Genomic DNA, 13,760 nt, shown 5'->3' with positions numbered 1-13,760 from the left:
GGGATTATCTTATTGCTGAAGGTAGGGATTAGTTTAGTGCTTATGCACGGTATTTTAAATACGGCTGGGATGTTGGTGTGGAAATCCTGTTTTGCATCCACCCATCCTGATGCACTACTTAAATTTCAGTGACTTTCAGTGGGTTCCAATGTTACAATGATGATGATGTTGTTGTTTTGGTAACATGTTCTCTAAAATGGTCTGACATTTCCAAGTCTGTGACCTGCCCTTTTAAAAAATAAAATAAAATGTGGAAACCTTTATCAATGCTATAAACATATATTTTGATCTTTATTAATTTAGGGTGTGGGTATTTTGAGTCGAGCAGTTTTCTCCAAGTGCCTCTCTGAAATTCTAACTAGCAGCAGCAAGTGGAGCCAGTGGGATGTGACCGGCCTTCCTGTCCTGTCCGCCTCCAACGTCACACTGGGAGAGCGGCTGGAGAGAGCACAGCAGCTTCAGGAAGTCAGCACAGTTCTGTGGACCAACTTGCCCTTTTCTTCCATGGCTGAATTTAGGTACTGCATTAAGAAACAAAGCTGGGGGGGTCAGGAGAGATAGATGCTTTGTTCCTTTGGTTAACAGCTGGTCTTAAAAGAGAAGCACACCTGAGGATGTGGTGGGCAGATGGCTGGACTCCCCACCCTACTGTAGAGATAGTTCTCTTGTGTCTATGTTGGCAGCAAAGGCCTAGGTGATACCTATCCAGTAGCCTGATTAGGCTCTAGGGACTTTCCAGTTGCGGATCTCTTCTTCATCCTTATTTGGAACATCTCTTTCTTCTTTCAGGTTTACAGATTCCAGGTTCCAAGGTGTCATGCTGCATAGGCAACTCGTAGTTCTTAAAGGCCTGGTTCCGGCAGAACAGCAGGAGGAGTATCTCCGGAACTGCAATAAGGTTTCCTCCAAGAGCCCAGCGGCGTTTCAGTACATTTGCAAAGTGCTCAGGGATGCTGCTGCCCGGGAAATATTGCCTGAGCAGATCGTCTGCATCTGGCTGACTTGCTTGCAGCAGTTCTTTGGGCATGAAGGAGGACTGCAGAACTTGCCCGAAACGGCTCGGCGAGGCAGTCTCTGGGTCAACCTAGGTCTCCTGCAGATCCAGCTGTGGCTTCCACAGACCCAGTATGATCCAGCGGTGAAAAGAGAATACAAGCTCAAGTACGCAGAGGAAGAGGTGAGGGCTTGGGTTCCCTTGCCTTGTGGCTAATGGGATTTTTAGGCTACACCGACATGTCAAATCTTCAGACGACTGCTAAACTATACCAAGCCACATGAACAAATGTAATAAGATTGCATTGGAAATTTGATGTCATATGAGACAAAACAACCCAATATTCAGATAACATGGTGCATAACTACAAGTACCAGGGCAGGTGCAAGATCTTACTCATTTTTCAAAACAGAAAATGAGTCTCTGCATAGTCATGTAAATCCTACAAGATGAATAAAGATATACACAGATATACAGATTGAGCACAGGTGAGGAATCTGTGCCCTTCTGTGTATTGCTAGAGATCAGCTCCCTAGACAATGATGGTCACTAGTCATGGGTATTCAGAGGTAACTGGGGTGGTGGTGTATCCAACAAAATCATCCCATTTGTGCAAGGACTTCCCCTCCTTCTCCCTATACCCCTTCCCAATCTGCTCCAGAGGGTTTTGGGAATGCCAAGAACAGGTTGGGGTGTGTGGGGAGGGGGCCAAATTCATTTATGCAAGCATAAGTCCTTGTCCAAACATGACAACTTCATTGGAGACAGCTCACTGTTTCTAGACTTTGAGGTTCCATTTACCTGTCATGCCTTAACAGCCTCGCTGTAGACTTACAGCATACAGAAGGATCTGTAAATTCTCAATGCACAAGAATAGCTCCTCCTCCACCCAATTGGAGTGGTGGCAGAGTTTTATCTTGAATAAAACTTGCATGGTTTTTTGTTTTTTGTCTGACGCCTTCAGCTGCACCATCTAGAATGTGAATGGAAGACACACAATCTGTCAACTCAGTTACGCACAGGGAAAGATCTGGAAGATGAAGCCATCAGCCATCACAGTCACCCTCACATTAGGTAACTTCAAGATTCCCTGTGGCTTTGGAATGTTGTAATGTTTACCTCCTGTTCCCAAATTTGAAAGGGTAATTGTAAATGGTCACAATAGTCCAGTGAGCCGTGGGTTCAAATCCCTCCTTGTAACAGAGCCTTGGGTAGTTGCACTTAACTACAGGATTCTTGTTTTCTTGACTCTCAGTTTGCTGTTTGGGTGATGAATGATTTGAGGCAGGGGTGGGTGGATTGCAAGAACAGGTGCGTGGCTCTTGCCATTTGGTCCCATCCATCTGGACACAATTTTAAAAGCTTTCTTTCATCCAGTGTACCTAGACCTATACAGAGTTGCTTGAGTTCCTCGTGGCAAAGAAAAGTGAAGCTATATAAATAGTCAGGGTGGCACTTAGATTTCATCATGGCAGCAAAATAATTTGTTCTGCTCTTGAAGGCGGCTTTCATCTAATAATCGTTGGATGACCCTGACCTTTGACCTTTTGCAACTTATCCTCTCTCAGGATGTTATGCCAAAGAATCCAGAAGCTGAAGGACCAGATTGCCAGCCTCAGCCAAAAGCAAGCCTATAGACCACAGGCTCCTTCGTATGAGTCATTGTACAAGGAAGTTCATCAGTACGTCAGCAGCATTGCCCAGACTTCTAAAGTCCAGGACCTTGTGACCCGCCTGCTGCAGTTACTCCATTTGGATAAGTCTCAGTCTCTCCAGATGGTGCAAAACGTCCTCAGTGAAGAGGCAGCCTGGCAGCAGTCGCACCATCAGTTCAGGAAACGGTTGGCAGAGGACTATGCCGCCTTCCCTGACGCAGTCGTCCCACTGCAAGCTGCCATTTTGCAGATGCAGCATGGCCTAAGGCTTGTGGCTTCTGAAGTCCATAGGACGATGTTCAGCAGTTTCGTCTGCCCAGCCAAGCTTGGCTCTCTGGTTGCCTCTCTGCTGTCGTTTCCTTCCGTCAGCGCCACTTTCCCCTGTTACCTTTCCCACGCGGATGCCTTGTGCTCTGTGAATGCTCTGGACGTCCTTCATGGCCTTAAGAGGCTGTCTCTGAAATACTCCTCTGAGGATGCTGATGGGGAGCAGAGGGTATGCCTCACCCAGGAGCAGCTGCTGGTGAATGCTTTGTTGTTTCTCCATTGCCACGTGCTGTCCAAGGGAGAACTGGACCACAAATCTCTGCAGCTATTTAGGCATTTGTGCCAGGTATGGTGGTGCTATTTAAGCAGCTACATTTTTTGAGCCTCTACCTTCATTCTCTCCTTATTGCTCCAGCCGGGGTGGGGGGACATCTTTGGAAACTTAACTTAAAATGTTACGTAGACGTATTTGGCAAATGAAAGCGGGCCACTTTAGGAACTGTTGCTCTATTTTTTTTTTAATTTGCTTCGGCCCAGAAATACCTCCCACAAGTAGAAATATGCTTCTGCTTGTTCTCCTGGTTTCCCTGTCCTGCTGCAACCCTGGTCCCTCACAGTGCCATTCCAGAAGGTCCTTTGATCCTCACAAGCAGCTATTCTGAGAGCCATAGGGAGGGAAAGAGCCAAGAAAAACCCCCATTGTGTGGGTGGAGTTTTGCTTTGTTTATCTCTGATAAAATACAGCAGGTTGGATCTCAGTTGTTTATAGAGTGCTTTTCTGGTTGCACAAAGCGTTTCAAAACTGATAAAAGTAAATAAATCAAGAAAACCCGGTAATAAGACTAAATGACTGCAGAAACTTCTGCCAAAAACCATCTGTGAAAAATAAATCTTGACACCCTTGGGAGAGAGAAAGGTGACTGGCCTAATGCTCACTGGAAAGAGGGGTCACAGCTTTAGAGCAGCCAGTATAAAAGTGAGCCTACAGGCTCCAGCTCTGGGCTTTTTTTTCTTGCCACAAAAATGGAGCAGAAAACAAAGCCTGTTTGACTAGGCTTCAACATACAAGTGGCCTCACGCCACCATATGTTTACTGCATGACACATGTGGGATTTATATGCACAAGTCTCTTATGGGTTTCTCAAGATGAGCGGGCTTTTGTTTTTTTGCATTCTATTTCTTAGGTAATTATAAATGAATGGGATGAACAAGAGCGCCAGGCCCAGGAAGAGGAGGAACAGAAGAACAGTCTTTACAGATACAGAACCAAGAGCCACGGGAGTGGCCTCAGTGAAGAGGAGGAGGAAGAGAGAGAGTTCAGGAGGAAATTCCCTCTGCATGAGAAGGTAAACAACTTCTGCTTTAATCAGAAATTGCGTACGGAACTTTATTCTGTTTGTGTTTGTGCAGCAGTTTACATATTCAGAAAGAAATACAGAAGTATCAATAGTGTGGCAGCTGGGAACTGGATGAAATGGGATAGGGGCAGAACCTGAAAATGTTTTTAATTTCACTGGAAGCCAGTATGTCCAATAGCCTAACTTCCAGAATCCTAAGTTCACATTTCCGCTTTGTGTTCAATGAGCCATTGTGGCATTATTTGTTCTTGTTGGGAGAATACACAGTGTAAAGACTGAAAAAGCTCTCTGCACATCTGGGGAAAGTGTTTATAGAGCTTTGAATGGTAAATGGGGGGGGGGCTATGTTATGAAACAGAGCCAGGCATAAGCCCTCGGTTACCAAATTGAGTTCTGCTTGCTTTTGGTTGTAGTGCTGTTGCTTGTGTTTTCTTTTTTTTGAAAACAGTAAAAGTATTAGTGTAGGAGTCAGGATAATAGAACAAAGAGGCTTGGAAAAAGGAATAAAATATATTATGTTGCAAATAATTATTAAACATACAATTATTGTACAAGCATTTTTTTTACTAACACAATAAAGAAGATTCCTAATAGAATACAAAGCAGATAATACAGCTGCAGTGCTATGGCAAAACGTACCGTATAGTTCCTCTATTGCCACAGAGAGGTGGCCACTTTTTTGCTTCCTACCTGGATGTGTGTGGAGCCCAGTTGTGCTCCTGCAACTTCTCAGATGCCCACTGAAGCAGGATCTTTAGTAAAGCCTGGCTTTCTAGACGACCTGAGGATGCATACAACTGGTTCCCCATGTTCTGAAGAGCTGCATAGTAAGCAGTCATGCGGTTTTTACCAGCCTGCCTTGTTCCATGCAAGTGCGTCCTTTGAAACTGGTGAGCTTTGCTGCTGATCTTAAAATACAGCGCTGCAAGTTGTCACTAAATACACCTTTCAATACAATTTGCAGGATTTTGAAGATATTACAGCAGAGGCGAGCCTTGAGGGGAAAATGGAAATGAATGACGGTTTAGAAAAGGAAGCAGTTTGTGAAAAAGCCCTTCTTTCTCATCACTCAATGAAAACAGTCATGACGATCCATCAGCAGCTGTGCCTTTACTTTGCTCGGTCCTTGTGGTATCAGCAAAGCCTGTCCTCCCATCAGGCGAAGCATCATTTGAATACATTCCTTTCCTGTTACCAGACTGGTGCTTCGCTGGTAGCTCACTTCTATCCTTTGATGGGTAAGGATTTTTCGTTTCTGCTTTCAAGTATGCTGTGCTTCAGTGGCCAGAGAATCCCCATCCTTTTGAGGGAGCCATAGAATCCCCCCTCCAATATGTTGCACAAGTGTGTGTGGCACCTTCCTATCTCTTGCATAAGCTAAAGTGCTCCCTGCAGCATACCCAGCGCTGCCCTGCCATCTGAACACGGCAGGATGAGGCCATTAATAATGGGCAAGCTGTCTTCATGTTAAGGAACCCCAGGTAAGCTTCCATGGAACCATCATTCAAAGACCGCAGCTGTGCTTTAAAAATCCTGTGTGTCTACCGCTAATGGTTGTTGAAGTTGTACCTTGGTTTTCGAAAAGCCTAGTTCTCGAACGTTTTGGCTCCTGAATGATCGAAACCCAGAAGTGAGTGTTCCGGTTTTCGAACATTCTTTCGGAAACTGAACTTCCGATGGGGCTTCTGCGGCTTCCGATTGGAAGAAGCCGTGCCTTGGTTTTCAGACGTTTTGGAAGTCAAACGGGCTTCCGGAGCAGATTCCATTTGACTTCCGAGGTACGACTGTATCTCTAAAAAATAAGTAGACAGAATAAACTGAAATGTTTAGCCTTGGCTACATCTGAGGAGCTACGTTCTCTAAAACAATCCCATTGCCGTTGCACCTACCACTTCACGACTTATTTGTTGTTTGTATTCAGAAACCCATTTTCCCACTCACGTTTGATATACTTAGCTTGAGCCTTAAAAGGCCAACATGGCTTAAATGATTGGTCTCTCATTTCCCTGCTTAAATAATGAGCATAATTCAGTTTGGGTTAGGGTTAGTTGTATGTGTAGAATACTACTGAAGGCAATAGGGTAGGTGAGATTTTATTGCAATGGGTAAATGGAATCTCCCACTTTCAAATAGCATGATGCGTTTCCACCAAGGGAAAGTAGCATGTTTGGTTCTGCTCTTTATTCAAGAATCTAAATGACACTAAAAACATAGTAATAAAGTAAAACAAAGCCTTGTATAATTGAACTTGAACAGCCTCTAGGGTGTGGGTGGTCATTTATTGAAACTGTTTCCCTGTGATCTTGTTGATTTGCTATGCAGAGGGTATTGGTAGAAAGGCATTCTAGGTTATTGTTCCTAGAATTAAACATTCTGGTCTTAAGTGCCTCAGAAGTAGATACTCACAGAGACTTTTGGAGTGAGCTTTCACTTTATATAGTGATGGGCTGTGCAAAACAATTGCTCTAAGACACAACACATTTGCCTCTGAGCTTATCCTTTACTGTTTTAATCAATGTGCTGTTTAAAAAGATACGGAAAGCTTTATTGCCTTAATGACTTTGCTCTCTTCTTGCCCCCTGGACGGCCAAATCATAGGATCTGAAATGAATGATAATCTCCATGGCAGCCAACTTCTAGCTAGCACGATACTGCACAATACACTTTTTGAACAGGGGGCTTCAGAACTAGTCCTGCAAAACGAAGGGCCTTATGACTTTTATCACCATCCTAATATTCAGCAAGTGCAACAGTGTCAACATGTTCTTGAAAACTTCACAAAAGAGGTGAAAGCACTATTGCAAGAATGGCCAGACCACCCTGCGCTTGTCCAGGTAAGAGTCTAGACTTTCAGGAACTGAAGCAGTAGCTAAAATAACCAGAGTTCAATTTATTTTTGCTTTGTCCTAGGATTCCTTACATGTTAAGGCTTTGCATGGATAGCACCTTCCACAGAGAAAAGCATACTGCTAATCCCCTAAATTTGTTAGTATGTTCAGCTGTATGTGACAGATGAACGTTATATCTGCTATTAGCAGAAGAGATGAGATCTTGCAATGCAATATGAAATTAAAAGTTCTGCTCCTTTGTGTTGTTGATTAGTTTTAAGCTTTAGAAAGCGACTGCCAGAAGCACTGATTGTCTTTCATTTTGCAGCTTTTGGTTGTACTGGACAGAATCCGTAGTTTTCCACTCTCCAGTCCCCTTTCGAAGTTCCTGAATGGCTTGGAAATTCTGCTGGCCAAGTCCCAGGTAAGAAATCAGGGGGCAAGTGGTTGTTTGTCTGTAGCCAGAAAGGTGAGAAGAAGTTAAGAAACTTCTGTAATACACCTGATTTTTAGTAGTATAGGAAACACCAAATTTACTAATAAAGGAAACTTATTTGTTGAATGAAGGTGATTGCATTTTTAAATTTAAAGGTGTAGATAATGGGCAAGCAAATCAACTTTTTTTATCAACGTTGAAATGTATAATTTCAGTTTTTGTCTGAAAGGCATCTTTTCCTTTTCTAGGATTGGGAGGAGAATGCTAGTCGAGCTGTCTCTCTTAGGAAACATCTGGATTTGGTCACTCAGCTGATCATCCAGTGGCGTAAACTGGAACTGAAGTACGTACTGTCAGTTCCCTTTGTGCTGAGTATTTTCAAGTGTAAATGACCGGGGTGGGGGGGACAAACCAGATCAGGGGTTTGCTCACAGCATCTGGAGCAAGCTCAGAAATTGAAGGGAGAGATGTGGAGTTTCATTCGTCTACACAGCTTCTTGCTATGTTCCAGCATGTCTTCTATTTTCTACCTTCTAGATCCCTGTGGGTTTGGTTTTTTTGTATTTTTCTTCAATCCTTAGCCAAAGAAGAATCCCTGTTCTTTCAAATATAGATAACCTAGCAGCTTATGCAAAATAAATGTGCTACATTCACTTCTTTAAAAATCTGATTATTTACTAATGCAGATGTTTTTAAGTTTTCATATTTCAGAACTGATGTTAGTGCAGAGCAAAAATAACAGCCTTACCTGTAATGTAAAAATAGTTGTCGTAAAAATTGGGCTGCTTTCTAAGAAACGTGTACCCATTGATCCTAAAGCAAGCATGAGTGGGTGGTGATAGGGCTCCGAGATTTAATGTTCATTAATAGGTCTTTCTTTTTCCACTTGCATTGTCAGCTGTTGGTCTGTTAGTCTGGACAACACAAGGAAACATCACACAGAAAAGTCAATGAAACACTGGTTTTCAGTCTATCAGATGATTGAGAAATATAGGCAAGAACAGACACAGAAGAAAACTGAAGGTAACTATTGATAACAGAGTGGTAAAAGAAATGCAAGCTGTTAATAGAAGTGCATACACTCAAGGATACACATTTCTATAAACTGATAAAAATACAAATGGTGTATGATCTATATCTGCATTCGCAATTCTCTATTACATGTCCAATAGCCAAGTTTAAAGCTTCTTTCAATATGTAGCATATTGGAGAAATCAAGTATTCTTCCATCTTGATTCTCAAGCGACTTAACAGGCAAAGCTTGTAACTGCCTATATTATTGAAAGGTTGAGCAGTCCAACTGTGTATTGCTGTTCACAAGAGCTGTGAAAAAACACATTAGCCCACAACACTGCTGACTTCAGAAACCATGGCTCTGTAAACAGGGCACACAAATCTTGGCTTGTTTTAAACCAGATTGACACCCCAAGTGGGCAACTCTAGTTGAAAACAACCCAGTATAGACCAAGCACCTGTTATCAGTGCCAAAAACTATCTTTTATGAAGTAGGCAAGATCACATCTGAGCAGGACGTACGCCTTTATTGTCTGTGTGGTGTACTCTATATAACCTTTTCCCTCTATGTGAAGTGAACTGTTAGTAAAGATACTGTAGAATTAGATGAATAATATGATGTGTTTATAGTGTTGTCTTTTCTCCTCTTATGGAACTGGTTCCTTTTAACTGCTGTTAAGGCAGGAGAGGGAAGTTTCCTCTGGAGACGGGAGGGCTCGGAAGAGGGAGCAATTATTCCTGCATCTGGATTACAGTTCTTTAACTGTAGGTAAAAGGCAGCCTGCATTGCATTGTGCAGGAAGGCTTGATTTTAGGGAGGCAGAGCCTGTGTCAGTGTTAGTTCCTTCTGAAAGGGCCATAATGGATGTTGTTTGCTGCCAAATTGCATTTAATGTCAAAAATGAATTTACATGCCATCTTGTCCTACCCCACTCCCACCCCTTTCTTCCCTACAATCCCAACTTCATGAAACGGATAGATGTGAATTTAAAAGCACTGCTCGGCACACTGCAGGCTTTCATAGAAGGGTCGACATTGGGGGAGTTTGACACACGGCTTCAGATGCTGCTGGAATTCCACTGCCATGTCTTGCTGATGCCACAGGTGGAAGGAAATGGTAGGTGGTTGCTGTGAAATGGGCCCAAGCCAGACGCCAGACTTGGGGGGGGGGTGTACTTTAGCTCCACCAGGTAGCCCTGGGTGGTGAACGCATCCACACACAGAATTAAAGAGAGCAGAGTGGCTCTGAGCATGTGCTCAGCTTTCCTTTATCAGCTGCCTGCTTTGGGAGCAGGAGAGCTTGTTTTTGTTGCTGTTAAACAGTTTGCCAAGGGTTTCTGTCTCCAGCCAGTCTACTGTGGATCAGCTGGAGATCTACCAGCAGATCCAGATCTGCCTTCTGCCTACCTTTGAGCTTATGTTTCTTTTCTTTATTGCATGCAGTTGAATTATTATTCCTAACATTTAATAGAGCTCAGCTAAATTTTCCAGTTGTTGTTATTATTTTACATTGAAAGTTTTCTCCAAAAGATACTGGCAGAATTGCAGCATGGTGTATTCAACCCAGTTCTCCCCTGTAGCTTGCCAAAAAACAAAAGTAGATTATTCTATGCAAAGCACTGAAGGGAAGATTAAAACTTTCCCCACACCTCTTTGCTTGTCTTCCCCTTGCAAAATTGCCTGAAGGAATCTCTTGATTGGAAGGGGGCGTTGAACAGATTTTCATTATTTATTAATTTTCTACCCTGACCTTCCTCCTAAAGGAACCCAGGGAAGCAAACAACAAAGGCAGCAATACAGTAGAATTTAAAAAACAACCTCTTGAAACTTGCAAATTTAAGAAAAGAGAGCTGCTGTTTCAGTCAGAACTACTATGTCCTTGAAGATCCCTAAATCCTCAGGTGCGAACGAAGATGCACTTTTGTATGAAACCCGTTCTCTCTTTTTCAGACATGCTGTGCAATGTATTATGGAATCTCTACAATTATTATAAGCAGTTTTCAGAATGTGTCCAAACCAGGCTGACTGAACTTCGGCATCCGATAGAAAAAGAATTGAAGGTGAGAATAAGATTTCTTGGTGTAATAGTATTCTCTGGTTGTTGGAAGTAAAGTTAGTTCAAATAAATAGCTAGGTCCTACCCTGCTTTTTAAGTACATCTCTTCAAACCAGAAGCACATGTCCTCTCAGCAATTCTTCATTCTGTTTAAAATAAACATCATAGTTTATTGAATTGAATATTTTTCAGGAATTTGTAAAAATCTCTAAGTGGAATGATGTCAGCTTTTGGGCTATAAAACAGTCTGTGGAGAAGACACATAGGTAAGTACGAAATGTTGATGAGATATTGGGCATCAGGATGATTATATCAGTTATCAGCCCAGAGACGGGGGGGGGGGGGGCTTGAAACATGTCCTCTGGGGACTGCTCTCCTCTTACTTTTTTCCTTAAACCCACTCTAAGAATGGTTAAGGGGAGGGTAAATGCAAATAAGTCAATAGTGGGATAACGAAATTATACACCTGAGTCATTGTCCCAAGATTCTGTTCACTGTGAGATTGCAGAGCCAGTCATTGACAGTATAAATCTTAGCTACCAGTATATTGTTAAATTTTGCTTGGGTTAAAATATCTGTCTTAACTATCCTGCATGTGTCTAATGTGCAATATTAGTATCCGGATCCTCTTCTTTTGACACTCCCATAGCATAGTGGTGACTGAGGATATACTGCTTTGCCACAACTGCGTTGGATAACTTAATATGCATACACTCAAAGTGGATTTTTAACTTTTTAAGTCCCCTTTAACCATGTTGTCGTGGAGCTTGAGCGCTCACCCATATTGATGGTCCTTGTTTTCATCCCTGTCTTTTCCTGGGTTTTAGGACACTTTTCAAGTTTATGAAGAAATTTGAAGCTGCTCTCAGTGAACCCTGCCGCCCTGCCTTGGTGGAAACAGCAAAAGAAGAGCAACTTGCTTCTTTGCAGGAAGCAGAGACATTGGGCAACCAAGAAACTAAAATTCAGAGCCTGAACAACATATTAAGAAAAAAACTGACTGCTAGGTCCCATTCTGCTCAGGTACCTGGAGTTCTCATTTGCGTTCAGATGGAATGGTAGGCATTCTTAACCTGAGTGCTGGATTCCCTTGCTGCGTATTGGAACACTCTTAGTTGTAACCGTGATATGACAAAATGTTTGAAATGATAACAGCGAAACAGGAACGTAAACTTTGTTCTCAGTGCCGTCCTAGTGTTTCATTGAGAGGTGACCAAATGTGTGTTTTTCCCTGATGGACACAGGAGCCAATCCCAGAGGGGTTACATCACACCCTACTAGGCTAGACAGGAAAACTCTTTTGCAAATCGGTAGGCTGTATCCTCCCCTAACTTTTTTTTATTATTTTGCTTATCGAGACTAGCAGAAGTCCTTTCTCCTCCATCCTGTGCTTTGACTTTTCCCCTACCTCCGAGCTTGCACTTCTTTTTTTCTCCCTCTCTTCAGGGCAGCCCAAGATTACAAAATAGAGGCAGCCTTCTTACAGAGGGTTCTGCAGACTGCTTTCTTCTCTGGTCATTGGGTACTTTCTGAGAAGGTACTTTTTCTGATGAGTGAGAGGACCACGCCCTGCTTGCATTCTTAGGCTGCTTATGGCTGCGTTGCCTCTCTCTGCCTTATTCACCTGTCTTTTATCTGCATAACTGGAAAGGTGACAAAGTCCTGGTTGCTATTTTTTTATTTTTTTATACTTATCAGTTAGGACTCCAAGGCTTCCAGGGACATCCTTTCAAGCTTCTCTGTGAAACGGAAACTGGAGAAGCTCCTGGAAGGGGGTGTGGCTGCATTCAAGTTTGCAATAGAATTTTCCTGTCTAGGCTAGTAGGATGCGACATAACCCTCTGTGGCTGACTTCTGTCATCTCACAGTAAGTACCCAGTGACCCAGAAATATGGCTGTTATTATAGGCCAAGACCGCAGGTATGTGTAAGCCAGCATTTCCTTCTTCAGTAGTGACCAGCCAGATGCCTTGGGAAGCTGACCAAAGGGCCCAATGGCTACCCTCCGTTAGGTTTGAAGTCCCATTCTTCACTCTCTAGGCTAGTTGGTACTGATAGGGCCCGTAAGTCTTACCAGAAGCACAAGGATTTCAGTCACCTGGACTTTTGCCTGTTGTGAACATTTCCCCCGCAGGCTGCTCACTTAGAGGATATCCAGGGAGACATTTTTCACCCAGAGTCCCTTCAGGGCCGCTTACCCAAACTTACGAAGCGGATGGAGAAGATATGTACATCTCTAGTGAAGAACAACTCGTTCTTGGATCTGGTGGAGAGCCTTGACAATTTCACAGGTAAAACTTTTATTACAGAGTAACATTCAACAGGAAGGTAATTGGTTTTTCTTAAGAATTGCTGGGTTGGAGTGGACGTGCTGAAATTGACAGATTGCTTTCTGCTGCGCTCCTCCTTTTTACAGGTGACGTAATTTCCTCTTCCCATGAGCTGCAGCATATGTCTGTAAATCCAGCTGCAGACAAGGAAAAGCAGAGGTCTGAGGCCAAACATTTACTCGTGCAGAAGCAGAGGGCCCTAACAGAGCTCTTTAAAAACCTGGCTAATACAGGTAAGAGGAGCTGGAACTGCTATTCTTTGGAGACAACGAACAAAAATAAGCAGTAGTCACCCCCACTCCCACTCCTCAAACTAGCAAAATGCCATGTGAGTGTGTTTGGCACTGCCCATGATTTACCTCCATAGGCACATGTATAGTGTACCAAATGATAATAGCTGGGAGGTAGGTAGTACACTTGGGTTAGAATGAATACTAATTTGAAATGTGGAATGAATTTTTACTGTATTGCTCTTGACACACACATATTCCAATGCACACAGCCATGCACACAGAAAGGATAGGGTCCAGAACCTTTTCATTATTTATTTATTTATTGCATTTATATCCCACCTTTCTATCCAAGGAGCTCAAGGTGGCATACGTGGTCCCCCACCCTCTTCATTTAATACTCAGAAGAACCCTGTGGGGTAGGTTAGGCTGAGAGGCAGGGCCTGGCCCAAGGTCCCCTGGTGAGCTTTGTGGCCCAGCAGGGATCTGAATCCTGGTCTCCACACTGGCTCTGAAAGCAATTTCTGCTGGTTAGTTATAGCCGCTTGTTTTCTCTGCTCCTTTCAACTGCTAAAGCTAAATTCTCAGAATCA

The 13,760-nt window shown here is 43.1% G+C and overlaps 1 protein-coding gene across 2 annotated transcripts in view; it reads left to right on the top strand.

Moving 5' to 3' along the window:
- Positions 1–13,760, top strand: part of MDN1 (midasin AAA ATPase 1) — a 102,207-nt gene that overhangs the window by 54,495 nt on the left and 33,952 nt on the right. For both annotated transcript variants that reach the window (XM_081186530.1, XM_081186529.1), the window contains exons 60-75: positions 304–518; positions 790–1,177; positions 1,959–2,068; positions 2,563–3,262; positions 4,101–4,262; positions 5,239–5,512; positions 6,873–7,108; positions 7,431–7,526; positions 7,787–7,881; positions 8,437–8,561; positions 9,532–9,669; positions 10,503–10,612; positions 10,801–10,874; positions 11,436–11,631; positions 12,742–12,898; positions 13,024–13,170. In XM_081186530.1, the coding sequence (XP_081042656.1) occupies positions 304–518; positions 790–1,177; positions 1,959–2,068; positions 2,563–3,262; positions 4,101–4,262; positions 5,239–5,512; positions 6,873–7,108; positions 7,431–7,526; positions 7,787–7,881; positions 8,437–8,561; positions 9,532–9,669; positions 10,503–10,612; positions 10,801–10,874; positions 11,436–11,631; positions 12,742–12,898; positions 13,024–13,170 (3,223 nt within the window). The remainder of the gene's footprint in view (positions 1–303; positions 519–789; positions 1,178–1,958; positions 2,069–2,562; positions 3,263–4,100; positions 4,263–5,238; positions 5,513–6,872; positions 7,109–7,430; positions 7,527–7,786; positions 7,882–8,436; positions 8,562–9,531; positions 9,670–10,502; positions 10,613–10,800; positions 10,875–11,435; positions 11,632–12,741; positions 12,899–13,023; positions 13,171–13,760) is intronic.

Source organism: Podarcis bocagei (assembly GCF_964188305.1).
Source record: "Podarcis bocagei genome assembly, chromosome: 3".
Classification (NCBI taxonomy): Eukaryota; Metazoa; Chordata; class Lepidosauria; order Squamata; family Lacertidae; genus Podarcis; species Podarcis bocagei.
The sequence above is the reverse complement of the archived record's forward strand: the minus strand, read 5'-3'. Positions and strand labels throughout refer to the sequence as shown.